The sequence below is a fragment of the Podarcis gaigeae genome, assembly GCF_964106915.1.
Source record: "Podarcis gaigeae genome assembly, chromosome: W".
Classification (NCBI taxonomy): Eukaryota; Metazoa; Chordata; class Lepidosauria; order Squamata; family Lacertidae; genus Podarcis; species Podarcis gaigeae.
In genome coordinates, this window is record NC_139695.1 from 17,103,754 (window position 1) to 17,130,171 (window position 26,418).

At 45.4% G+C, this 26,418-nt stretch overlaps 1 protein-coding gene and 1 long non-coding RNA gene across 2 annotated transcripts in view; one reads left to right on the top strand and one right to left on the bottom strand.

The window, feature by feature from the left end:
* The window catches only part of LOC310836019, a 463,755-nt gene that overhangs the window by 152,060 nt on the left and 285,277 nt on the right, over positions 1–26,418 (top strand). The gene's annotated exons all lie outside the window — the stretch shown is intronic.
* LOC310835937 (U3 small nucleolar RNA-associated protein 14 homolog A-like) overlaps positions 21,018–26,418 on the bottom strand; it is a 46,945-nt gene continuing 41,544 nt past the window's right edge. The window contains exons 11-14 of the mRNA XM_083720893.1: positions 25,728–26,083; positions 23,342–23,532; positions 23,154–23,253; positions 21,018–22,339 (exon numbers count right to left, since the gene is read on the bottom strand). Coding sequence (XP_083577019.1) covers positions 22,049–22,339; positions 23,154–23,253; positions 23,342–23,532; positions 25,728–26,083 — 938 coding nt within the window. The 3' untranslated portion in view covers positions 21,018–22,048. The remainder of the gene's footprint in view (positions 22,340–23,153; positions 23,254–23,341; positions 23,533–25,727; positions 26,084–26,418) is intronic.

Here is a 26,418-nt window from a genome sequence, read left to right on the forward strand (position 1 = left end):
GTAATGTCCTCTTTTAAACACAGTTCAAATTCAGACATCAAATTCTTTATTTATACGGCTATTAGCCCATAAAGTATGTACGAACATAAGAGCACAGAAGCATAAAGACCCATATATCTAACAACAGAAGGTGAACACCACGATGCAAGGGTGGGTCAATGAGCAGTGACAAATAACAGCTTGGGGCCCGGAAAGATCCAAGGGGCGGTTCACAGAAAAAGGAAAACTGGAGACGAGATCCGTCATGCACCCTCATCATAACTGTCCGATTAGTTTTTGATGTTGTTGTTGTTTTTTGGTGGTTTTTGTGTGTGGGATAACCGCATTCAGGAATCTCGCCACCTGCAGAGTTACAGAAGGATCTGTATCCTGCAAAAGCAGTGTGGCATGTGACTCAACAGGCCTGCCAACCAAGTGCAGTAAAGCAGGACCCAAGAATTTAGTCCTGGCTATGCTATGTAGGGGACAGTTGAACATTATATGTGGAAGAGATTCAACTGTTTTCCCGTCACACTCGCATAGCGGAGACACCAAACCCTTGGAAAATCTGTGGCTCAGCAGGTTCGATGGAAAAACATTGAACCTTGCACGAATAAATGCAAGTCGGTGTGGTACAGATGAAAGAGATGACATGTATGATGGAAGGCCAAGTGGTCGGGTTATTCCGTGATACCTGGGGGAGCAGACACCCCCACCCCTGGAGAGGTTGTGTTGATTTTCAATGTCTGCTAATCTTTGCTCAATAAGGCTTTTGGCTGAGCCTAGGTTCATCTTTAAAGAGTCCGCTGGGGAAATTCCGATGCTCAGAAGTTTGGCATGGATTTTTCCTACCCACGGATTCACAAAGTCATCCCGCCAGAGGCACTGAAAGAGGTAATGGTCGGGAAGCCTATGCCAGCTGGACAGCCAATAGCCAAAGACTCGCTTCCAGATGACAGTGTCCAATGATGCAATCCTTAACTCCAGACGTATGGCTGCGTTGCTCACACACATGGGGAGTTTCAGGAGGCGAAAACTCCTGAACTGATTCTGCAATGTCCCCAGCGATGTTAAATTGGACCCTGGGGCCCAGAGCGGGGCAGCATAACAGAGGGTGGAAACCACTTTTGCGTGGTACACCTTCAATGCAGAAGGGATGTGGGAGGCTCCGTCGACCGCAAAAAATTGGAGTAGAGTATAAAGTATTGTTTTCCCTTTGTTTAGTAAATACTGTATCTGTGGCTTCCAGCTTAGGTTGTAGTGAAAAAAGACTCCCAGGTATTTAAATTTGAAAACCTGTTCTAATTGGACTCCATCTAACTTCCAGCTGTAAGTTTTCCGTGACCTGGTAAAGACCAGTACTTTAGATTTCCCATGATTAATTGTCAGATGGTTGAGTTTGCAATAAGCCGCAAAAATCTTTAGAGCTCTGCGTAAACCAACTCTAGAGTAGGAAAGGATCGCTGCATCGTCGGCATATAGGAGCAGAGGGCAGCGAAAATCAGCTAGGCGGGGGGCATGAATGTTGGCTTGAGACTCACTCAGAAAGAGCTTCATGTCGCTAATAAACAAATTGAAGAGGAGTGGGGCCAAAATGCAGCCTTGGCGCACTCCTCTATTTATTGGGACCTCGTTGGAAAGGTTTCCCGCCGGTGTGAGTCTCACTCTAGCCGACGACCCGTGGTGTAATTGGGTTATAAGCCATAACAGCCTTCTATCTATGCCCCATCTCTCTAATTTCTTCCATAGACAGTTTCTTGGGATACTGTCGAAGGCGGCCTTTAAGTCTATGAAAGCGACACATAGGCGTCCCCGACTCGGGGCAGAATATTTTCTGGCAAGATGATACATAATTACCATATGGTCAGTGGTCGAATAATTGTTCCTAAAGCCCGCTTGCTCATGGCCAATCAAATTTGAGTCGTATGCCCAATGGGACAGCTTAGACAGCAAAAATTTTGCATAGATTTTCCCGATGATAGACAAAAGGCTGATGTTCCGATAGTTCTCTGGGTCAGCAGGGGGACCCTTTTTATGGACTGGTACGATCACGGCCTCCTTCCATGACCTAGGGATAATCCCCGTAGAATTAATTGCATCAAAGAATTTGGCCAGAATTTCAGCCCACCACCTCGGTTGTGCAACAATAGCCTCAGCAGGGACTAGATCTGGCCCAGGGGCTTTGCCCGTTTTCAGATCTAGTATCAAGTCCATTATCAGGTCTGGGTCGGTAGAGGGCCACAAAGGTAGATGGTCGGCTCGGAATTCCGTGGGTGAGTTGGATTCCTCTGCCAAGGAAAAATATTTACTCAAGAATTGTTCCCATGTGGGCGCAGGGATAATCGCCAGTGGGTACTTCCTTCCTCTTTTGTTTATCAGAGCCCAAAATTCCTGTGGTCTGCGGGATCTAGAGGCCGCAATCAAGGCTCGCCAATGCTTTTGGTACCACTCGTGTTTGGCCAGCTTTAAAGTCTGTTTGTATGCTCTTTTGGCTTGTAAATAGGAGGGTGGTAGAGCCTGTATTCATTATAGATGGAATGAAGAAGGGATCTTGCTTGTTTGCAAGAGGTGTTAAACCAAGGGGCCCCAGCACTGCAATGCACCACTTTCGCCTTTTGAGGAGGTGATGTAAAAAAAGTGGTAAGGTTTGTTATAAGAAGGTTAAAAAGTTTCAAAACCGAATTGAAATCTTGTAAATCAGTAGTTATTTGAGGTAGATAGGCAATGATTTCCCTATGGAAAAATTCCTGGTATTTATGGGCCACAGCCTCCGACCATTTGATCCCTCTTATTTTGATCGATGATAAGGTTTCCAGAAGGACTGAGTGTTTATAGTCCTTCTGGCACCGGAACAATGACAAAGTGGTCACTATTGGAAGGTGATCACTGAAATGTTGGTTTTCAACTTGGAAGGAAAGTACATTAACGGCCAAATTTGCAGAGATCAAGAAGTAATCGATAACACTGTTAGATGCTAGTCCCAGGTGAGTGAACTCCCCCGGTATATCGGGGGGAAGGTGCCGTTCAAGAATATTAGATTCAGGCGAATGGCCATTTGGTAAAGGGTCACTCCTGCTTTGTTTACTCTGTTGTCCTTTGAAGTTCTAATTCTGGTATGTTCCAAGTCAAAGTTGTCCAAGCATGGGGGAGTCCACCATTTGGATTTGGTTAGTAGGTCCCAATTTGTGGCAATACGAGCATTAAAATCTCCCCCAATTAAGGAGTACGAGTTAGGGCATTTGGTATGACATGACAATAGGTGATTTTCAAATGATTCCCATCTCCAATCAAGATCAGGTGCTGAGCCTTCAGAGGGGGGATAGACATTAGTAATTAGTAATGAGGACTTCCCTTCTGCGATCAGTCCAGATAGAGCAAAAGGCGGGGAAGCCCGTACCAGAGTGAATTTGGCGTGAAGTTGGAGTGAGATCCCAATCAAAAGACCCCCTTTGGGGCGACCACCTTTCAAGGAAGGGGAGGCCGGAAGTGTTAGAAGATCGAAGCCGTCTATGGTAATCTCATCCTCATCCCATGTTTCTTGGAATAGAATGATATTAACTGAATTTATGTACTTCCTGAATTCGGGATCTGATTTTTTGGTTCTCCAACCAGCAATGTTCCAGCTAAGTATTGATAATGTCAGGTCCTTGTGCTGTCCCGGTAATTGTCACTTTGAGTTGTTTAATAGTGTCAGGGGTTCAGGAGCAGAGGCACAGGAGTGGGCGGAGATGGAGAGCGAGGAGGAGGAATCCGAGGGGGGTGGAGGCAGTGACAGCGGTCAGAGGGATTCCACGAGCCTCTCCAGCGAATCGGAAGATTCACAGAGGGGAGCGCCGATGGCCAGGGCAAGGGGGGTGCCAAGGGGGAGGCCCCAGAGGGAAGGGGCCAGTGGGGACTCCCAGAGCAGCAGTTGGAAATCAGGACCAGCTTCCCCACCAGAGCGCAGTGGGGGGAGGAGTCCCAGGAATCGGGACCAGTGTTCTCGCTACCGGCGAGAGGAGATGAGTCAGGATTGGCCACGGCTCCATCGGAGAGCGGGGAAACGGTCAGGAGGAGGGTTACCGGCTGGGCGCGCGCGCCAAGTTCGGATGTACGGGCGAGCGGCACAGCAGGTAGCCCGGATAGGGAGCCAGGTCCTAAAGCCCGCCGGAAGGAGGGGCAAGACTCAGGGGGGTCAGCGTCAGAAGAGTCCAGAAAGGAGGAAACCCCAGGGGGCAGGAGGACCCAGAGGAGGAAAGAACAACAGAAGAGGTGGAGTAGGGCTAGGATCTTAAACTGGTGCGGAAGGGGTGATGAGTCAGACGGGACTTCGCCGATCTAAGGTTAAGACGTAGGGCTGCACGCTCTGGCGTTGGAATGGAAACCAAACTTCAATAAAGACTTTTGTACATTACATCAACCTGGCATTGGTCCTCTGTGAGCTGGGACCTAGAGGCAGCCCTGACAAATAGGTTCTTGGAGGTAGAAGGAGGACCCATAAGGAAATCAATAATTTTAGTTTGTGCGGATAAGGTCTTCTTCTGTGTTGATTGAATCCATGATTTGGTAACATTAACAGGCAGGGAGGGCTTTGCCAGGGAGGAAGAATTAGGCAAAGTTGGTGAGGTCGGATGCTGTTCATTGAGGTGAGTAGTAGCAGGTCTTTGATGGACTATACTAGTAGATCCGTCAGAGTTGTCAGTCTTAACCAGGGTAGCGTTAAGAGGTGTTCCAGCCATCACTTGTAGTTGCTGCGCAGATGGAGAAGAATTATCATGCAGATGTATAGAAGGACGTGAACGTGAGGATGGTGCATGCATAGTCATTTCCTGGTGATCTTCAGACAGGGTAGATTCTAGCTCTGGCATTGAAGCAAAGGAATCATCAACTTCCATATTTTGATTGGACATAAGGTCTGAGACGGGAGTATTGAGTTGATCGACTTCCTCCACGGTAGAATGGTGCTGTTGGTCAACAGGTGACTGCTGATTCGGATCAGTAGGGGGTAACAAAGTAGCAGGTTGAAAGATTATCAAGGCATTTGATGGAGACGCCTTGTGGGACGTGGAGCGCCTGCTCTCCTCTCTCGTCGGCATGGAGGGGTCCCCTTGCGATAGGAGTACGTTTCCGAGCACAATTCAAAGTGTTGGTGCTGACCTTTAAAGCCCTAAACGGCCTCGGTCCAGTATATCTGAAGGAGCGTCTCCTCCCCCATCGTTCTGCCCGGACACTGAGGTCCAGTTCCGAGGGCCTTCTGGCGGTTCCCTCACTGCGAGAGGCCAAGTTACAGGGAACCAGGCAGAGGGCCTTCTCGGTAGTGGCGCCCGCCCTGTGGAATGCCCTCCCATCAGATGTCAAAGCGATAAACAACTACCTGACATTCAGAAGACATCTGAAGGCAGCCCTGTTCAGGGAAGTTTTTAATATGTGACATTTCAGTGTATCTTTTATCTTTGTTGGAAGCCGCCCAGAGTGGCTGGGGAAACCCAACCAGATGGGCGGGGTACAAATAATAAATTATTATTATTATTATTATTATTATTATTATTATTATTATTATTATTGAGTAGATCCAATCTGTCGAGAATAGCCTGCTGTTCTTCTGAAGGGAGTTTTCCATAAGAGGAGATAAGATTTCTCTCTTCAGGCATATTCCAATCTCCACTTGCAATTGGATCATTCCTCAGCGTAACTAGATGGACACTTGGGATTGCAGGTGGAGCAGGGGGTACCCGGCTAGGTGTCTTTTTCCTTTATTATAGGAACAGAAGGAGGTAACGAGCATTCATTGCCGGTTAAGATGTTGGCAAAAAGAGGTTTGACACTCGTGTCCTTAAAGACTCTTGTTGTTACAATCTCCCAGGCTGCCAGCCGGTCTTTGTGTCTTGCAAGAAGATGTGGGATCCTTGCAGACTGGAAGGAGAGCATAAATTTCCTTGGCCAGGGCGTGGCATTTAGGGGTACTACAGATGTAAGATCTATCTGGGGAAAAAAGGGATATTTAGCAAATCACGTAGGTACCCTTTAGCCATCCTCAGGTTATTCCACCTAAGTCTGGGGGCGTCACGGGAAAAAATGGATAGACATATTTTATTAGGTTGAAAAATCAAGGATTGCTTATTCCTTTGGAGCAGTGGCAGCCTGCATCTAGAGCCCTTAAGGTGAGATTTCTGGTCAAGTTGTCTCTTTAAGGCACTTACAAGCTGCACAGGAGATTGATGCAAATTAGATAGCTCAGTTGAGGAAGATGGATGAGTCAGAAGGGCTTGTGAAAGTTTATTCAAAGATAAAGAAATCCCTTCCAATTCCTTGAAAATGAAGCTTAAAGTCCTGATTACTAGTTGTATTTGATCAGGTACTAATTCATGGGCAGTTTGCCCTAATGCGTCCTGTTTTAGTGACGGCGAAGGTGTAATTAAGGTGTCATGGAGGAGGGCTTCCTTATGGCTTCCATCCCCCCCCAGGATCAGCTAGCTTTTCCAACTCCCCTTGACCATACAGAGGCCAAAAGCGGTTGTATGTTTCGACCGCAGAAACATTTACTTGCTCTGTTTGGCTGCTATTGTTAGTAGGTGGTGAGGGAGATTCAAGCTTTAACTGCTTTACTCTTGGAGGTGAACAACCTTTCTCAGCAGATCTTGGTCGCTTGCCATGACCCATTTGTCGCTGTCTCACTAACTACGGAGGTTAAAAGTAGAGATAAACGGAGATAAAAGAGAACTTATCTTTTGTGGACACAACTCCTCTGCTACTCCTCCTCCACTGCTCAACATAACCCAGTCTTCAAGGCAGCGTTTCTAATCAGCAGCAGGCTTTCTCAGCAGAAGGTTTGAATATCCTTGTTGATACGTATATTGACCGTGACTGCCCAACAGTAGGGATAAAACGATTAAAACTTCTAACAGAGGTAAAATAATTTAAAAGTCTAATAAAAACAGCTATAAAGACGGCTGTGAAAGGCTATAAAAGACTATAAAAGGTTTGTAATCCAGGAGGGTTCACGGAGGAGAAGTTGTTACAGCCGCCATCTTCCTTCTCCACAGTTCAAACAATCCAAAGTTAGTTTCAGTTTTCAGTTACTTTTACTCCTTTTTAAAAGCAGCCGGAGACAGTAGAAACAATGTATTTCTCTTATTAGCTAGCTGTCAATGAACGTTCTAAACGCTGTCAATGAACATTCCAAAAAAGTCAGTCCTGCTAGCAGCCCGTTTCCAGGGTAAGAGCGGCGGTATTTTAGCTCTCTTCGCTCTCTCCTGCAGGCATACTCAGTCCACAACTTCCCCCCCCTTCTCCTGCTTCCAAGGGGGGTTTAATGTTTTTTACCGATGGAAATTTAGTCTTTTACAATAGGCTTTCCAAGACTTCAGCTTGCAGCCTCATTGCTTCAGTCTATTTACAAAAGGGGAAGGCGGACTTCCTGCATTGAAACTCCCTGTTACGATACCAAATTAGATGTTTAAAAATCCAATTCTCCTGCTTCAGCTCTACTCACGGGTAGTTACTTTGAAGTCAAATTGTCCACAGGAAAAGGTCAGCGCTCTCTGGCAACAGCTATGTGGCTTCCCTCCGTGGAAGAAGCAGACGATTCGAAGCACCGCGCCGCTCACCCCACGTCGCTCTGGACCCCCGAAACCCCCGCCGAATCCCACGCTCACAGGTTTCTCCCGCCTGTGATTTTTTGCGGGTCTCCGCCTTCGCCGTGGCGGCCAGACCCAGATTCCCATGGGGCAAATTCCTCCCGATCAGAGGAATTCCGCCATTACCGGAGGCACCAACAAGGCCTCCGGGACATTGCTGCTGCTGCTCTCGTGAGTGCTGGGAAGACCGCTCCCTTTCCTGCCAACTCCATCTGGCCTAGGGGGCGGGGCCTGCACTCACCCCCACAGATTAAGAGGGCTGAGAGAAGCCTCCAGGACATTGCTGCTGCTGTTGCTCTTGTGAGTGCTGGGAGGACCGCTCCCTCTCCTGCCAACCCCATCGGGCCTAGGGGGCGGGGCCTGCACTCACCACTACAGTTTAGAGGCCTGAGCAGCTACCTACAGCAAAGGGACAAAAATGGTTTTAAATGTTTTAAGTGCTTTTAATTTGCTGCGCCTTAAATGGTTGTTGTTGTTTTTTATAATATTATTTTATTATTTTATTTCTGCTTGGGGTGGGATAAGTATTTAGTCAGGGTGGAGAGTAGTTTAATTTGAGCACTATTGTTTCTTGCTTTGTTTTTATTTTTATTATTCTGTTAAGTTATTATATAGTGTGTATTTTGCTTTTTAAGGGGAAGGGTCAGGGCTGCCTGGGAGTGGGCCTCAGCCAATAGAATGGCTGGGGCAGGTTCCACAGGGGGGGATGTATTGGGACACCCGATCTCAGTGATCATGGGCAGAAGGAGGAGTTATACTAAGACCAGACCATGTCATTACCGAGGAGGCAGGTTTAGTCATCGTTTGAGGACTCTTCCTGCCTCCGGGTCTGGTCCTGACTGGAAGGATACTGAAATCAGCAAGGGAAACTCACATGACCTGAAAGTGTTGCTGTGCAATGCCAGGTCAAGGATGAATAAAACCACTGCCATCCACAACCTGATTGTGGATGGAGGATTTGACCTGGCATGTGTGACAGAGACCTGGTTGAATGAAGCAGATGGGCCTGTCCTTGTCGCTGCTTGCCCACCAGGTTTCTCTTACACACAGCAACCCAGGTCATGTGGGCGTGGAGGGGGGGTTGCAATGATTTTAGGAAGTCATTAGTCTGCACCAGGCGTCCTATTGGGAAGACCCAGTTTTCTGAGTGCATGTTCTGGAAGTTGGGCAATAGGGGCAGTACAGGATTCCTTTTGGTTTACTGACCTCCCCGCTGCACCAAGGATTCCCTGCCCGAGCTGCTTCAGGTCGTGGCGGATATGCTCCTGGAGACACCTAGCTTGGTTGTCCTGGTGTATTTTAACATCCATGCTGACACGACCTTGCAAGGGGCCGCTCGGGACTTCGTGGAAAGCATGGCCTTCATGGGGCTGTCCCTGAATAAGTTTGGCCCAACTCATAGTCACGGACATGCCTTAGACCTGGTGTTCACCTCTAGTGACCTGGGTGTTCTGACACTAAGTAAAAGTGAAACAAAAGAAGTGCCATGGTCAGATCACTTCCTGGTGCAACTGGACTTCTATGCGACCCTTCCCCTCTGCAGGGAGGTGGGACCGATTCGGATGGTCCGCCCCCACCACTTAATGGATCCAATGGGCTTCCAGAGAGTGGTAGGGGATGTTTTATCCCAAGTTGATGGCCTTTCAGCTGATTCCCTGGCGGCCTGCTGGAATGTGGAGTTAACCAGGGCTATTGACTGTCTGGCTCCGAAGCACTCTCTCCGATTCCATGGAGCCCGGACAACCCCGTGGTTTTCCCCGGAACTGAGGGCGATGAAACAATCGTTGAGATGGCTAGAGCGCCGGTGGCGGAAAACTCATTCTGAATCAGACGGGACATGGGCTAGAGCTCAACGTCGAGCCTACCAAGTGGCAATGGCGACGGCGAAGAGGGCCTTCTTCACCGCCTCCATTGCATCTGCAGAAACAGCAGCAGGAGACTTTTTCAGGTGGTTCACAATCTATCGGAACCACCTGCACCATCGGGGCCTGGTAGGGACCCCAGGATCTCCTGCAGTGCTTTTATAAAGTTTTTTGCAGATAAAGTTGCTCAGATTCAGGAGGAGGTAGACTCCACCGTGGGAGCAGGGCCAGGGCAGGAGAGTGCTAGAGTTCTGTCTAGTCCTGTTACATGGGATCAATTCCAAACTGTTACCTCCAAGGATGTGGACAGGCTGCTTGGATGCGTGAAACCAACCACCTGTTTCCTTGATCCTTGCCCATCCTGGCTGATAAAAGCGAGCCTGGAAGGGCTAGGCGATGGGCTCTGCGGGGTGGTGAATGCTTCCCTCTGTGAGGGAGCCTTCCCAGACCCGCTGAAAGAGGTAGTCATTAAACCGCTTCTTTAAAAAACATCTTTAGACCCGGCCAATTTGGCCAACTATCGCCCAGTCTCAAATCTTCCATTCTTGGGCAAGGTGATTGAGTGGGTAGTTGCCAAACAACTCCAAGCACGCCTGGAGGATGACGACCATTTGGATCCCTTCCAATTGGGATTCAGGCCTCACCATGGGACTGAAACTGCCTTGGTCGCGCTGGTTGATGATCTCCGGTGGGCTAGGGACAAAGGTGAGAACTGTTTCCTAGTTCTGCTGGATCTCTCAGCGGCCTTTGACACCATCAACCATAACATCCTTCTAGACTGTCTAGAGGGGCTGGGAGCTGGGGGCACTGTTATACGGTGGTTCCACTCCTTTCTCCTGGGCCGTGTCCAGAAAGTGGTGTTGGGGGGTGAGTGTTCAGACCCCTGGGCTCTCACTTGTTGGGTGCCTCAGGGTTCTGTCCTCTCCCCCATGCTTTTTAATATCTATATAGATATGTTGAATTTGCAGCGTCCCGTGCACAGCGGAAGGATGAGGAATACGTGCCACATACTCTATATTGCTTTATTTACACTTCAAAGCTGGTAGATTACAGAAAAACATCTTGCCTCTGCCGGAGCAGAGAAAGCATCCTCTCTCCTCTAAAGCACAGAGAGAACAACTCACTGAACTGCAAAGAACAGTGAAAAACAGGAAACCAGTGTACGTCATATCCAGTCTCCTTTCCCGTGAGAAACTCCAACAGCAATTGACTATGGAATGTAAACACCTGTCTCGTGACAAGCACTTTCGCTGCACAGTGAAAGAGAGCAGAAACCAACATCCTCCCCCTTTCTGTGAACATCACTGGGCAGCGTGTTCGTACAATATCAGTACAAACCCAACTTCTGCACATAGGTACAGTGTTGATCCCTTGATACAATCTTGGACAGTACATCAGCAGGAATTTCGTTACCTGGCATATAGGACACCGTTACGAGTCCCTTCTGAATACGTTCCCTAGCATGTTGCAACTTCAATTGCAAGTGCTTCGTGCTTTGCTTGCAACCTTCAGAATTCAGCAAAGCCAAACATGCTTTGTTGTCCTGGTAAACCTGGATTGGACATTTGACAGGAATTTTCATGTCTTTGCACAATTGTAACAACCATTCACAATCTTTGAGTGAATAAGACAGTGCATTCAGTTCAGCTTCACAAGTACTTAAGCTAACTGTTGTTTGCTTCTTGCATGACCAATCAAATAGACCCTGATTGTACATGTAGCAAACTCCAGACGTACTTTTCCTGTCTGTAGTGTGACTTCCAAAACTTGCATCTGCAAATATCTCAAGACCACCAGACTTCTGATTGTTAAATCTCAGTCTGTAATGCATAGTGCCTTTCAAATACCACGCTATGCGTTTCAGAGCTTTCCAATCCTTAACAGTAGGATTGTTGACTTGTCTGCTTAGCAAATTACAGCTAACAGCAATGTCTGGTCTTGAACATCTGGCAATGAAGTTTAGCTTGCCTAGCACACTTCTGTACAGTGTAGTGCCGGAAAATGCTTCTTCAGTGTCATCTACCTGATAACCTGTTATCATCGGTGTGTCTACAGGGTTGGCATCCATCAGGTTTAGTTTGCTTAACACATCAGCAATTTTACGTGACTGGTGTACTAGAATGTTACCATCTTGATCTCTCTCTATTTCCAGAGATAGGTAGTTGTTTACCTCACCAAGATCTTTCATGTCAAAGTGCTCTTTCAGTTGAGCTAGGGCGTTATTGTACATTGTGACATCTTCCCAAAAGAATAAAAGATCATCAACATAAAACAAACAATACAGTTTCTTTTGCCCCTCCTCTTTGACAAATACACATGGATCAGCTTTCCCTTGCTTAAAACCTAGAGAAAACAATACTTCAGTGAGTTTTGTGTGCCAACACCGTGCACTTTGTTTGAGACCATAAAGGGACTTTTTCAGAGCACAAACAAATCCCTGTTTTACCTGTACGCCATCAGGTGGAAGCATATAAAGTGATTCATCTAGAGATCCGTACAGAAAAGCTGTATTCACATCATGGTGACTAATGTGTAGATTCTCCTCTGCAGCTAGCTTGAGCATAAGCCTAATGCTCTCATACCTCACGGTGGGTGAGTAGGTCTCGTGATAGTCTTCACCTGGTACCTGTGCAAAACCTCTGGCTACCAATCTGGCTTTGTGTCTGACTATCTTGCCATTTTGATCTGTCTTCGCTTTGAAGACCCATTTGCTTCCAAGCAGTTTCATTCCTGGAACTACTGGAACTAGGTCCCATGTTTTGTTCCTTTCCAAGGAATCAAGCTCAGCCTTCATGGCATTTAACCATGGCTCAGCTTCCTTTGAATCCAAATCCTGGATTTCTTGGAAACTTGAAGGTTCAAATACCTTCTTGGAGCTTTTAACAGCTGTTACTGCTATCTTAGCAAACTCATCAGCAAATCTCTTTGGAGGTCTGCCTTTTGTGGCTCTCTGTGACCTACGAATTAGCCTTAAGTCTTCAACACTCTCCTCTTCCTTCTTGGGAGAAAAGTGACCTATTGTGAACAATGGTTCTACCAACTCTTGATCAGAGCTTTCAGAGGGTCGCATAGAGGCTTTCGCACTCTTGAAATCCTCTGAATCACCCGATTCAGTGTCAGACTCAGAATCAGAACTTTCATCAGTGGGTGTGGGTTGTTGCGGTTGCTTTTGACTATCCTCAGTCTCATCACTGTCATTAGGATAACATTGGAAAATTCCCACATTCTCCCCCCACTTGGCATTGTACTCAACACTTCTTGTGAGCTTAATTGTCTTAGAGTCAGTCATCATTATTCTGTAAGACCCTTTCTGATAACCTAGAAAGATACCATGCAATCCACGCTTGTCTAACTTGGAGCTTTGTGGTGAGTGAACCCACATGTCAGAACCAAAAATTTTCATGTGTTTGATGTATGGCTTCTTGCCAAACATCTTCTCATAGGGGGTACAACCAATCGCTGAAGATAACCTGCGATTATAACTGTAAACAAAACATGAGAGAGATTCGGCCCAATAACTCTCAGGAAGATTGGCATCATGCAGCAAGGTTTTTAACCCTTGAAGCAATGTCTGATTTGCCCTCTCGCAAAGTCCATTCTGCCATGGCGAACGAGGACTAGACAAATCGTGTTGAATTCCTTTCTCAGTCAGAAAAGCTTCAAACTGCTGAGAAGTGAATTCCCCCCCGCGATCAGTGAAAAGAGTCTTTATCTTCTTACCATGCACATTTTCCAACCAAGCACAGAATTCCTTGAACCTTGGAAAAGCCTCTGATTTCTGCTTGAGATTGTACACATAAATATATCTGGAAAGTGCATCAATGAGAACCATGAAGTACCTGTTTCCACCCAAAGAGGGCGCTAGTGGTCCAACCAAATCAGCATGAACAACCTGGTATGGTTCTGTAGCTTGCCTACTAGACACCTTACCTTTCGCAGCCATTTTCACCTTGTTTGCTGCGCATGCCTTGCACTTCATGTGGTACCTGCAGGGTTTAATAGTCATACCTTCAACCAAGGCAGGCATTTTAGATACTGCCTCAAAATGCAAATGACCAAATTTTCGATGAAAATCATGAATACATTCTGCATGCAAACTTTTGTTCGAACCTGCAATGCAACAAGTGTCATCCTGCACAACATCATCAAAATACAAAACATACAAACGATCAACATATTCAGCATGCAATACACAATCATTTTTCTTTGTGATGATGCTACTTTTGTTATTAAAGGAAACGTCAATTTTCCGCTCATTCAGCTGTCCAACGCTGAGCAGATTATGTTTGGCATCCGGCACATAAAGCACATCTTTTATCGATAAGTCCAAACTGTGAAGAACAACAGTTCCGTAGCCTTTACTGGGGATTGTGTGGTCATCCGCCTGGTGAATCGCACCTTCCTGCGGTGTAAAAGACACGAACAGTCGCTTATCGTTGCACATGTGATGCGTTGCAGCTGAATCAACAACGAAGAAAGATCTAGACGTCTTCTGGACCTCTGCAACCTTTGGAGTGAAGCGTGAGACCATTGCCTTGTGCTGCGTTGTCCTGGACACCGGACCTTTGCCTTTGCCTCGGCCTTTTCCTCGCGATGAGCTTTCGCTGCGCTGCTCTGTCTTGGCCCTGGGATTTCTGCATTCCCTCTTCATATGGCCTAGACGTCCACACAAGTAGCATTTCACTGCCTTCAAAGCTTTGGCGCCATCTGGTGGTTCCACTGCACTATGGGATGACGTCTGTGAAGTCTCCCCCTTACCCATGCAGCTATCACCCTGGCGGTCTGCTTCATTCTGAATCATGGCAGTATCACTGGCTACTGTGAGTTGAGCATTTGGCTGATTGGCATCAAATTCCCCACTTGCCTCAGCCAGCCTTCTGCAGCTAGCCATCATGACTCTGGCATTAGCCTTCTGCGTCATCTCTGCTGCCTTAAATCAAGCTGCTTCTGTGTACAGCTGCAGCTGCTTCATTCCAAAAGAAAGTTCAGAAGTACTTTTGATTTCCAGCCTCTGCCTGTGAGCCTGTGCCACTCTTAACTGCAGCTTAACTGCAGCTGCTTCAAACCTCTTTCCAAAGGCAAGTTCAAAACTGCTTTCGGTTTCCAGCCTCCCCAGCCTTTGCCTTAGAAGCCTTTGCCTGGTCCCGGCAAACGGCCTTAAAAGTTCAAAGTCCAGCCATAAAGCCATTAATTAGAAGCTGGCAGGCTGCCCGGAGCAGTAGCACATACCTCATCAATCATCTTGACTCGCAGAGCAGATACCGAGATACCGTCCGATCCGTCCCTCTGCATTCCGATCCTTTGCTCCTTTGTTCCTTTGCCAGGAGCCCGATTCGACTTCTGGAGTCCATTCTCAAGATGACTGCGTTGTTCTGGGCCCATAACCAGATATGTTGAATTTGCAGCGTCCCGTGCACAGCGGAAGGATGAGGAATACGTGCCACATACTCTATATTGCTTTATTTACACTTCAAAGCTGGTAGATTACAGAAAAACATCTTGCCTCTGCCGGAGCAGAGAAAGCATCCTCTCTCCTCTAAAGCACAGAGAGAACAACTCACTGAACTGCAAAGAACAGTGAAAAACAGGAAACCAGTGTACGTCATATCCAGTCTCCTTTCCCGTGAGAAACTCCAACAGCAATTGACTATGGAATGTAAACACCTGTCTCGTGACAAGCACTTTCGCTGCACAGTGAAAGAGAGCAGAAACCAACAGAAGCCGCTGGGAAAGATCATCAGGGGGTTTGGGCTGGGTGTTCATCAGTATGCAGATGACACCCAGCTCTACCTCTCCTTTAAATCAGAACCATTGAAGGTGGTGAAGGTCCTGTGTGAGTGCCTGGAGGCGGTTAGAGGATGGGTGGCAGCTAACAGATTGAGATTGAATCCTGACAGAGAGATATTTCTAAATTTGTCTGGCAGGGCAAAAAGCCCAGAATTAAGTTTAAGATTTTAACTGACGCGAAAGAAAGAGGGGGCTTTGCCCTGCCAGACTTAAAACTGTACTATGAAGCCGCAGCTTTCTGCTGGCTAAAAGACTGGCTACTTCTTGAAGACACTGATGTGTTGGACTTGGAAGGTTTTAACAATGCTTTTGGTTGGCATGCATACTTATGGTATGACAAAGTTAAGATCAATAAGGCCTTTAAGAACCATATTGTCAGGAAAGCAGTATTTAATGTCTGGACAAAATACAAAGACTTATTGGAAAACAAAACTCCGAGGTGGATCTCCCCTCTGGAAGCTAAGGCCCGAAAAAGACCCAATATGGAGGCCAAATGGCCAAAATATTGGGAAATATTAGAAAAAGACGGTGACAATTGGAAATTGCAGAGTTTGGAGAAAATGGAGGGTAAAGTGCGAGACTGGTTACATTATGCCCAGATTAAAGAAGTTTTTAAAAATGACAAATAACTAGGGTTCCAGGTGGAGAAATCGAAGTTGGAGACAGAATTGTTAGAACCAAAGACTAAGGTACTATCAAGAATGTATAACTTGCTGTTAAAATGGAACACACAAGACGAAATGGTTAAATCTGCTATGATAAAGTGGGCACAGGATATTGGGCATAACATTATGTTTGAGGACTGGGAAAGGTTGTGGACCACTGGGCTGAACTTCACTGCATGTAATGCTTTGAAGGAAAATGTAATGAAAATGATATACAGATGGTACATGACCCCAGTTAAACTTGCCAAAATATACCATTCGTCTGATAATAAATGCTGGAAATGTAAAGGAAATGAAGGAACATTCTTTCACCTCTGGTGGACTTGCCCTAAAGTGAAGGCCTTCTGGGAAATGATATATAACGAGTTGAAAAAGGTATTTAAGTATACCTTCACTAAGAAACCAGAGGCCTTCCTCCTGGGTATTGTCGGCCAGAAGGTGTTAAAGAAGGACCGAACATTTTTTATGTACGCAACAACGGCAGCAAGGATACTCAGTGCCAAGAATTGGAAAACTCAAGATCTACCCACACTGGAAGAGTGGCAGATGCACCTGATAGACTATATGCAACTGGCGGAGATGACTGGCAGAATCCGAGACCTGGGAGAAGAAAGGATTGAAGAAGATTGGAAGAAATTTAAGATTTATTTACAAAAATATTGTAATTTGGTTGAATGTTAAGAAGGATGCTTGATCATAAATAATTGGCCACCACTAAATTAGACTGGAATTTGATGATAAGTGAGATCAAGGAAAAGACAAACCCTTTGGGAGAACTATTATACTATATTTAAATGAGTGGATATAAGATTGTAAACAAGATGATAATTTGCTTGAAAAAACTTTTCAACAATGTAAGTGGGAGCAGGAGACGCGAGGAAGTCTAAACAAGTTATGAAATTTTGTTATGATATAAGCAATGTTGTTTATTACTTATGTTTTTCTTTCACAAAAAATCTTAATAAATATTTATATATAAAAAAAGAGATTGAATCCTGACAAGACAGAAGTACTGTTCTTGGGGGACAGGGGCGGGCTGGTGTGGAGGACTCCCTGGTCCTGACCAGGTGCACAGCCTGGGAGTAATTTTGGACTCACAGCTGTCCATGGAGGCGCAGGGCAGCTGTCTACCAGCTCCACCTGGTACACAGGCTAAGACCCTACCTGCCCGCAGACTGTCTCGCCAGAGTGGTGCATGCTCTAGTTATCTCCCGCTTGGACTACTGCAACGCGCTCTACGTGGGGCTACCTTTGAAGGTGACCCGGAAACTGCAATTAATCCAGAATGCGGCAGCTAGACTGGTGACTGGGAGTGGCCGCTGGGACCACATAACACCGGTTCTGAGAGATCTGCATTGGCTCCCAGTACGTTTCCGAGCACAATTCAAAGTGTTGGTGCTGACCTTTAAAGCCCTAAACGGCCTTGGTCCTGTATACCTGAAGGAGCGTCTTCACCCCCATCGTTCAGCCCGGACACTGAGATCCAGCGCTGAGGGCCTTCTGGCGGTTCCCTCATTGCGAGAAGTGAGGCTACAGGGAACCAGACAGAGGGCCTTCTCGGTAGTGGCACCCACCCAGTGGAACACCCTCCCTTCAGATGTGAAGGAAATAAGCAGCTATCCTATCTTTAAAAGACATCTGAAGGCAGCCCTGTTCAGGGAGGTTTTTAATATTTAACGCTATACTGTTTTTAACACTTGATTGGGGGCCGCCCAGAATGGCTGGGGAAAGTCAGCCAGATGGGCGAGGTATAAATAATAAATTATTATTATTATTATGAGGAAGATGATGATGATAAGAAAGACGGGGAAGCTGAGGATGATGATCAGAGTTTGGATTCCAGCTCAGTGAGCAGTGCTGCTGCTGTTGTCAGTGACACTGATGACACAGCAGACTACAAGAGCACAAAGGCCTCAGTCAGACCATCTGATCCGTCTGACACTGAACTGGAAGAACCACTGTGTCTAGTACGCAGATCTGAAAGGGCCACAAAAGGCAAACCTCCAAAGAGATTTGCTGATGTCTTTGCTAAGACAGCAACTGCTGTTCTTAGTAGCTCAGAGAAGGTGTGGGAACCTTCAAGCTTCAAAGAGGTTCAGGAGTTAACCTCTAAAGATGCTGAGCCATGGCTTAATGCTATGAAGGCTGAAGTTGATTCCTTGGATAGGAACCAAACCTGGGAGCTAGTCCCAGTAGTCCCAGGAATGAGACTGGTTGGCAACAAATGGGTCTTCAAGGCCAAGACAGACCAGACCAGGTTTTCAGGCACAAAGCCAGATTGGTTGCCAGAGGTTTTTCACAGGTACCAGGACAGGATTAGTATGAGACCTACTCACCCACCGTCAAGCATGAGAGCATTAAGATTGCTGCAGAGGAGAAGCTGCATGTTTCTCATCATGATGTGAACACAGCTTTTTTGTATGGGATTTTGGGGGAGGAGCTGTATATGTTTCCACCTGATGGAATGCAGACACAGAAAGGAATGGTCTGTAAACTACGGAAATCCTTATATGGTCTCAAGCAGAGTGCCAGGTGTTGGAACACAAAACTCACTGAGACATTGCTTTCTCTAGGTTTTCACCAGGGCAAAGCTGATCCATGTGTGTTTGTCAAGGAGGAGGGGCAAAACAAACTGTATTGTTTATGTTTTGTTGATGATCTTCTGATGTTTTGGAAGAATCAGGCTTTTTACCAAAGCACCCTAGCTCAACTGAAGGAGCACTTTGACTTGAAGGATCTTGGTGAGGTATCCAACTATCTTTCTCTGCAGGTGGAGAGGGACCAAGCAGGTAATTTTCTGGTACACCAAACACAGAAAATTGCTGATGTATTAACCAGGTTGAATTTGGTTGATGCAAACCCAGCAGACACACCGATGGTGACAGGTTACCAGGTAGATAGTACTGCTGAAGCGTTTTCTGACACTACACTGTACAGATGCATTCTAGGCAAGCTGAATTTCATTGCTAGATGCTCAAGACCTGACATAGCTGTAAGCACTAATCTGCTTAGCAGACATGCCAACAATCCTACTGTTCAGGATTGTAAAGCTCTGAAGCGCATAGCCTGTTGTTTGAAGGGGACTCTGCACTACAGGCTGAGGTTCACTAGCCAGAAGACTGGAGGTCTTGAAATCTTTGCAGATGCTAGTTTTGGAAGTGACACCACGGATGGTACAAGCACTTCTGGAGTATGCTACATGTACAACCACTGTCTGTTTGACTGGCTGTGCAAAAAGCAGATGACAGTAAGCCTAAGTTCCTGTGAAGCAGAACTCAATGCCCTGTCATTTTCACTCATGGATTGTGAATGGTTGATGCAACTGTTTAAGGACATCAGGGTTTCTGTGAAATGTCCTATACAGGTGTATCAAGACAATAGATCCTGTTTGGCTTTGCTGAACTCAGAGAGTTGCAAGCAAAGAACCAAGTACTTGCAGATTAAGTTACATTGTGCAAGAGTGTATTCAGAAAGGACTCATTCAGGTGTCCTACATGCCAGGAAACAAAATTCCTGCAGATCTGTTGTCTAAGGTTGTTAACAGAGAACAACTTAAGGTTTATGTACAGAGGTTGCAATTGGGTTGAACCACAGGTACTACAGGTTACACGGAAAGGGGGAGGATATTAGGATATAGTTCTGTTCCACCTTAAAGGGTCAGGCATGATTGTTGTGTATCACATGCCTGTTTACTCCCAGCACTGTCTGCTGGGAACTTCCATTTTATATATAGCTTTTGTTCCGGCTGTTTTCCTGGACACGGAGGCAAGCAGTCATGTTTTTCCTTTGTTCTGAACTACGTTGAACAAAGCTGTAAATATGCTCTCCTGTCTACATCTTTCGTTGTGGAGACTGCTGAAAGGGTGTGCACGGGCCTTGGAATGTCTCTGAGGCTCGTGTTGCTAATTGACTGATGCTCTTCCACAGGGGACCGGTGATCGTCCGGAGACAACTGGGGGCCTGCCTGATGCCTCCGTCTCCCTGGCAGTATCCCAACAACAGTATCATCTAATTGCCCAAATATTTAATCAGGATAAAGCAATAGGATTTGAAAAAGAAGAATCAAAATTACAAAAAGTATTATTACAAAACTCGTAAAAGAGTATATCCAAAATGTATAATTTATTATTAGTATGGGAGTTAAAGGATGAAGAAGTAAAAGAAGTTATGACTAAATGGGCATGCGATATAGGTTACACAATTCGGCTGGACCAGTGGGAGAAATTATGGAAATGTGATATTAAATTTACGGCATGTTACACAATCAGAGAAAATTTGATGAAAATGGTGTACCAATGGTACTTAACTCCGGTAAAATTGGCAAAAATTTACAAATTAAAATCAAATACCTGTTGGGGATGCAAGAAAGAAATAGGAACAATGTTTCATATGTGGTGGGAATGCCAACCTATTAAACAATTTTGGGATGAAATATATGAAGAAATCAAAAAGATGTTTAAAATATCTTTCAGTAAAAAACCGGAGGCATTCCCTTTAGGCATAATCACAAACGATATTCCTGACAATCAAAGGAAAGTATTCCTTTATGCAACAACAGCCGCCAGGATGCTTATAGCAAAAAATTGGAAAAGGAGAAAAATTCCGTCAATGAAAGAATGGCAAATAAATTTTTGTGAATATATAAATCTGGCAAGACTCACAGCATTCATAAGGGGACAATAGGACCAGAAATTATTAAAAGTATGGGGATGTGCTAAAGAGTATATGAAAAAGCATTGTTCTAGAGTAAGCATATATAATGAATGATGCTTTAGAGGCTTAAAGAAAAAGAAAAAATGGTGTAAAAAAGTATAAAGATAGAAGTAATCTACATTAGACACAACATTTTAGTAAGAGTAAAAATTTTGAGGTCTTAGAACAAAGGAAGGAAGTCAATATGTGTATATGTATGTAATGACTAGATTAGACTGAATATATGGTTTTATTTGTAGATGTGTGCTTTTTCTTTTGTTTTTTTCTTTTCTTTTTTGGTGTTCAGTTTTTTTCCCTTGTTTGTATAGTATTAGTTTGGATTCAATGTTTGTAATTTTTGTTATAATTTTGCATTGAAAATAAAATTTATTTTTTAAAAAATAAGTTTGTCAGAGTGCCAATAAATCAGATTTATTGCAGTGCCGTTGCAGCAAACTCCGTGAGTCAAAGGATTTACGACCCACAAACTTTAACAAAATGTATTTAGCATAGAAAGTGAAGACATGGATTGGAATAATTCATGAGCCAAAAAACCCTTAGCATCAGTCTCAACTCATATGAGTGATTACATTTAAGCTGTTACATAAATGGCATCTGACACCACTAACATGCAGCTATATTAATAAATCATTATCATACTTGTGTTTGTAAGCTTGCAATACAATTGGTACAATGTTCCACATGTGACTTATGTACATCCTTTTTGGCAAAAGTTGTTCACAGGGTTGGGGTATGGGAAGCAACATCAAGGGGCAACATGCAGAATGCACATCAAGTTTAGGCCTGTTAACCATTTCCAGGGAAGAAAAGCTTAATTTCAATTGCAGCAACAACACTACTAACACATTTGTAAAGCTGAGCAGGGTCTGGTATGGTTTCAAATTGGACAAGGGACAGCGTGTTGAGATTCCTACATTGCAGGGGGTTAGACTAGGTCACCCTCGGAGATCCCTTCAAACTCGACTGTTCCATGATTTTATACAAATAGTTAATTGATTCACTTTCCACTTGGTGGCACAGAAATGGAAGAGACTGGATCATTTACAGAATTCTGTGTGGAAGCAAGATGCACAGACAATTTGCCTTACTGGAAAAACGAACAAGGAGAGTACAAGCACTGAACAGCACAGAAGACATAGATGACTTTACTGAAACTTGTCATCCTTTCATTGGGTTTTCAAAATGATAACCCTGATGACCGGCATCCGCCTGATTCACTCAATGGACTCTGGCAGAATTTAATAAACTGATTTGTTCCGTGGGAATAAACGGAGGGAGGGAGGGAAGGATGGGAAACGAAGACATTTGTTGTATGTGTTTCTGTGTTATATACTGAAAATCAATAAAATTGACTGAAGAAAATAAGAAGACAACAGTGCTAGTTAGCCCAAGGAGTCTGGCCTGTATGGCAGAGCCCCTGTAGGACTTAGCTCCGCCGAGCCTTCCTCTTTGAGGCATGGTGTGGGTCATGATTGTGGGGTGACAATGATAGTGCCAAATCCGGCTCCCTTCCCATGGCTTTTGCCTTTTCCACTTTGCAGAGCAGCTCACTGTCCTCAGCACTGATGGGGCGGATGATGTGGCCAGGCTGGGTGACAATGTGAGGAGCTGTCAGATGCTGAAAAGCACGCTGGGTGTTCCAAGTGGGGCCCATGGGTGCTTGGATGCTGCGTTCAAATTGCTTGCTGTTCTCAAAGGGGAAGGGCAGCTGGTTCACCTGCAGTGTAGCGAAGAAGTAGTTTAATGGCACCCTGAAAGTGGAAGGCTAGGAACAACACACAGCTAAGCAGACAGTTCCTGGGAGTGAGGGGGCACGTGCACAAAGTCTTGGTGAGCTGCTTGCATTTTATTATTTTGTAGTTCCAACCTGCTCTATCAACCTTCAGGCAGATAAAACAATCCTTATAAAAAAAAATACCAAAAGAAAAGAATTGGTATCAGGTACACAGTACAGGCAGTGACCATTTTCTGCACATCTGACTGTCGTCTGGCCACCAACATGAGTGCTGCTTTTGGCCCCAGAAAAGGGCAGAATGGGCTTATGCGCAACTGCTGACGCGTGCAATAACCCAGAACACAACCCCATGCAAATAGGGTGTTGCCTGTACATACCCAATCAAGTACATAGGAATTTGCCTTATAACAGGTTGGACTATTTATCCATCTGTCCCAGAACTGTCTACTTCTCAGCAATCCACGCACACACCTTTCCCATCACTTCATCCTTTTAAACTGGTGAGGCAGGGGATGGAAGCTGGGACTTTCTGCATGCAGAGCAGATGCTCTCCTGATTGAGCTATGGTCTTTCCTCAGTTAAATTCACAGAGTTTAATTACATTCCTGCATTGCAGGGAGTTAGACTAGACGACCCTTGAGGTCCCTTCCAACTATATAATTAAGAAGAAGTCAATTCTAACATCTTAGAATTCTATGAGTCTAAGAACATTTATACTGTATCTCCCCCCCCCCCACATTGTTTCTGCAGCTGAAAGCGTGAACAGCAGCCTCCTAGGCCAGAGTGATAAACTCACCTGATGCACCCCTGCTAAAATATTGCGCTGTTCACTCAGGATAACATTGGGCAGGTGCCTGTTTTTCCTTGGGGACCCAGCTGCTGGTTTGATAAGGAACCTAGAAGGCAAAAAAGAAAAGGAAGAAGGGAGGTGAAGCAGGTAACAGTTGGCAGTGACAGACCATTAAGCTTCCACCCTGAACATACCGTCTCTTCTTCATCTTACTCGGCCGTAGTCCTGCACCTCCCCACTCGCCCCATCCTGGAAGCACCAGATTGAGAACTTTCGGTTTGCTGTTTTGCTCTGCCCGACGCTTTTCTTTCAGAAAGTTGGCAACAACGTTGTCACTTGCAAAGGCCTCCCGGATCACCTGTCGCTGGTCTTTGCCCATCTCTAGCTGCAAGGGAGAAAAAGATCAGCAGGCAGGTGGACAAGGAGTCTCACAGGATTTCCAGACAATAGGTAACTAACACAGGAAGAGTATAATCTAACAGTGATCTTGATGCTCAATTGGAAATGTAGTTGTTTTACGGAAAGTGCTGTTAAGCTTTTTTGAAGGCCCTGCTGGAGCCAAAAGACAGGTGTACAATGAACGAAGAGAACAGACAAATGAGTCTCCTCCCCACTTTGCATCCTTAACCAACAAGGAGCAAGATACTGCTGTGTGGCAAGGAACTGCATCCAATGAAAGCTCATTCGAGGAGATTGCTGAATTGCTTCTGCTCACAGAGTCTGACTCAGTGCAGGGATTTGGAGCAGGAAGGAATTTCTCTGCCCAGAGGACTGTCCAGGAGCTCTGGTGTTTGGATTTTAAAACACCTCCTTCCCTTTCCCAGCAGCATGTGACTCAGCTCGCTTGCAAGAATTCTCTGGAGCAGTTTGGTCCTCAAATACTTTCCTGTAGTACACAAGCTGTCTGCTTGAGACATGCTGACATGATTCAAACTAAATGACAAAGCATGCTTTGTCACATTGCAGCCTACCCCACAATACTGATGGACTCCAAATCCCATCATCCCCCAGTTAGCAAACCCAATGCTTACAGATAATGGGAGCCATAGTCAAACACCACCTGGAAGGCTGATCAGATAACAATACACTTGCATAACAAGAGACTCTTAATCTCAGGGTTGTGGGTTCGAGCCCCATGTTGGGCAAGAGTCCTGCATTGCAGGGGGTTGGACTAGATTACCCTCACGGTTCCTTCCATGTTTCCTTTCTACGATTCTATTATCGTCAGTGTGCTGCTGCTGTCCCTTCCTCTCTCCCCTTCTTTATGTGAAAGCAGGTTGAAATTACCTGCTTGTAAGCCCTGTTATGTCTGAACTTGTGGAACAGAAATTTGTTTTATCTACTGCTCATTAAAAAAATAATAATAGCATATTGAAGACATCTAACCACAGTTCCTCAAGTTTGGACTTAACAGGTAACTGTGATTAATTCAAAAGTGAAAGCATAATAATGTCCCTTTGATTATACAGTGGAACCTCTGTTCCCGAACACCTCCGTTGTTGTACATTTCGGTTCTTGAACACCGAAAATCCGGAAGTAAATGCTTCTGTTTTCGAACCTGAGCGTACAACATGGCTTCCGCCGAGTGGAAGAAGCTCTTGAATCCAATGGGAAGCCGTGCCTCGGTTTTTGAAAAAGCGAACGGATTTTGTCTGAGAACCGAGGTACCATTGTATTATTAGTTACTCCTATTTTAATGTCTAAGTTTCTCTAGGCATATAATTCGTACTAATGTTAATAGCCTAGTTTTTGTTTTTTTGTAATTGCTGTTGTTGATGTTTAGGTGCTTTCACCAGGTTATTATTCATTCTTAATACTCTATTAGTATATATGTATGTATATACGTGCACACACACACAAAATGTGTGTGCATTCAAATAAAAACAGTTTTAAAGGGGTAAGGTAGAAGCTTTCATCCTCCTTTCATACATGTGGAGGAGTGCATGAGCCTCAGGTTTCTTCTTCTAACAACAAACCCTAGTTTGCCATTCATTTCTGAACTAGGCTAGCCTGCTCTGAAAAAGCTAATCTGTGAAGGCAATGATTGGCTTTCTCATACAGTGAGACAGTTGGTCCTTTTAGCTCAGTGCTGGCTCTCCAATAACTCTAGGCAAATACTGCTTCCAACTCTGCTACCCAAAATCAGTTTTTAACGAGAAACAAAACAAGGAATGAACCAAAGCTCTTCTACATGTGATGCAAGGGGAACCTGTGGACCTCCTGATGTTATTAGACTACAACTACCCTTAGCATAGTTGGCTATGCTAACTGGAGCTGATGGGTGTTGACTAATGACATCTGGAGGGCCACAGCCCCACCCCATCCCTAATGTAAAGCATACTCTCTACCATTGGTCTCTTCCCTGATGCATTGGGATAAGGCTCCCTGCAGCTGGAAAACAAACACGCCAAGGAGATTAAACCTTCTCCCTGACACACTAGCTTTCTCCCATTGGGGAGCTTTCAAAGATGAACACTTCCCATGTTGTTAGCCTGAAGGGACACAGTGCAAGTAAAGCGTTAGCACTTAGCTCTTCCGGATCCATGGAACCCCTGATTAACCCCTCCTAATGGTGCTCACCTCATCCTGTACAGCAGAAGGCAAAAACGGACACTGCATGGGACAAAGTGGTTGAGCCAGCACTGCCTTCAGATCAATCAGAGCCTTGTGCTTGGCTGTCTTATTGGAGGTCTGGGTCTTGCTATCCTTGGGCTGTAGCGATGACTCAGCTTCCAGAGGCTGCTGAAGTTCAGCACCGTTGACTTCCGGCACTCTGTTTTCCCGTGGGACTTCCTCTGGCTCCATGGCCTCCATATCCTCTAAGGTATGAAGCCGTTCCAGCTTCTCACTCAGGAGTGGCCCCTCTGGCACATGACTTGGAGGTGCTGGTAAAAGCACGTCCGTCATCTTGGACATTGCTTCCTCACCGTTAAGACCTGAAGCAAGAACACGACACAAATTATCATAGCATCTGAAGGGCACTGCTGGATCAGACATCACTCTAGCCCAGCATCGTGCAGGGTAGGAAAACCAAGGCTCTCTCTCCGTTGCTGCTCTTCAGCAACTGGTACTCAAGGGTACATTGCCTTGGAATGTGGATGCTCCATATTGCCATCATGGTTAATATCAGCAGACCCAAACATTTCACTAATCAACTTTTTTGAATACACCCCCCCCAGCAAGCCTACCCAGGCATATCATTTTAATACATGCATTTTTTCTAATTATTTTGAGTTTTAAAATAAATGCAAACATTTGTCAACTAGCTAAA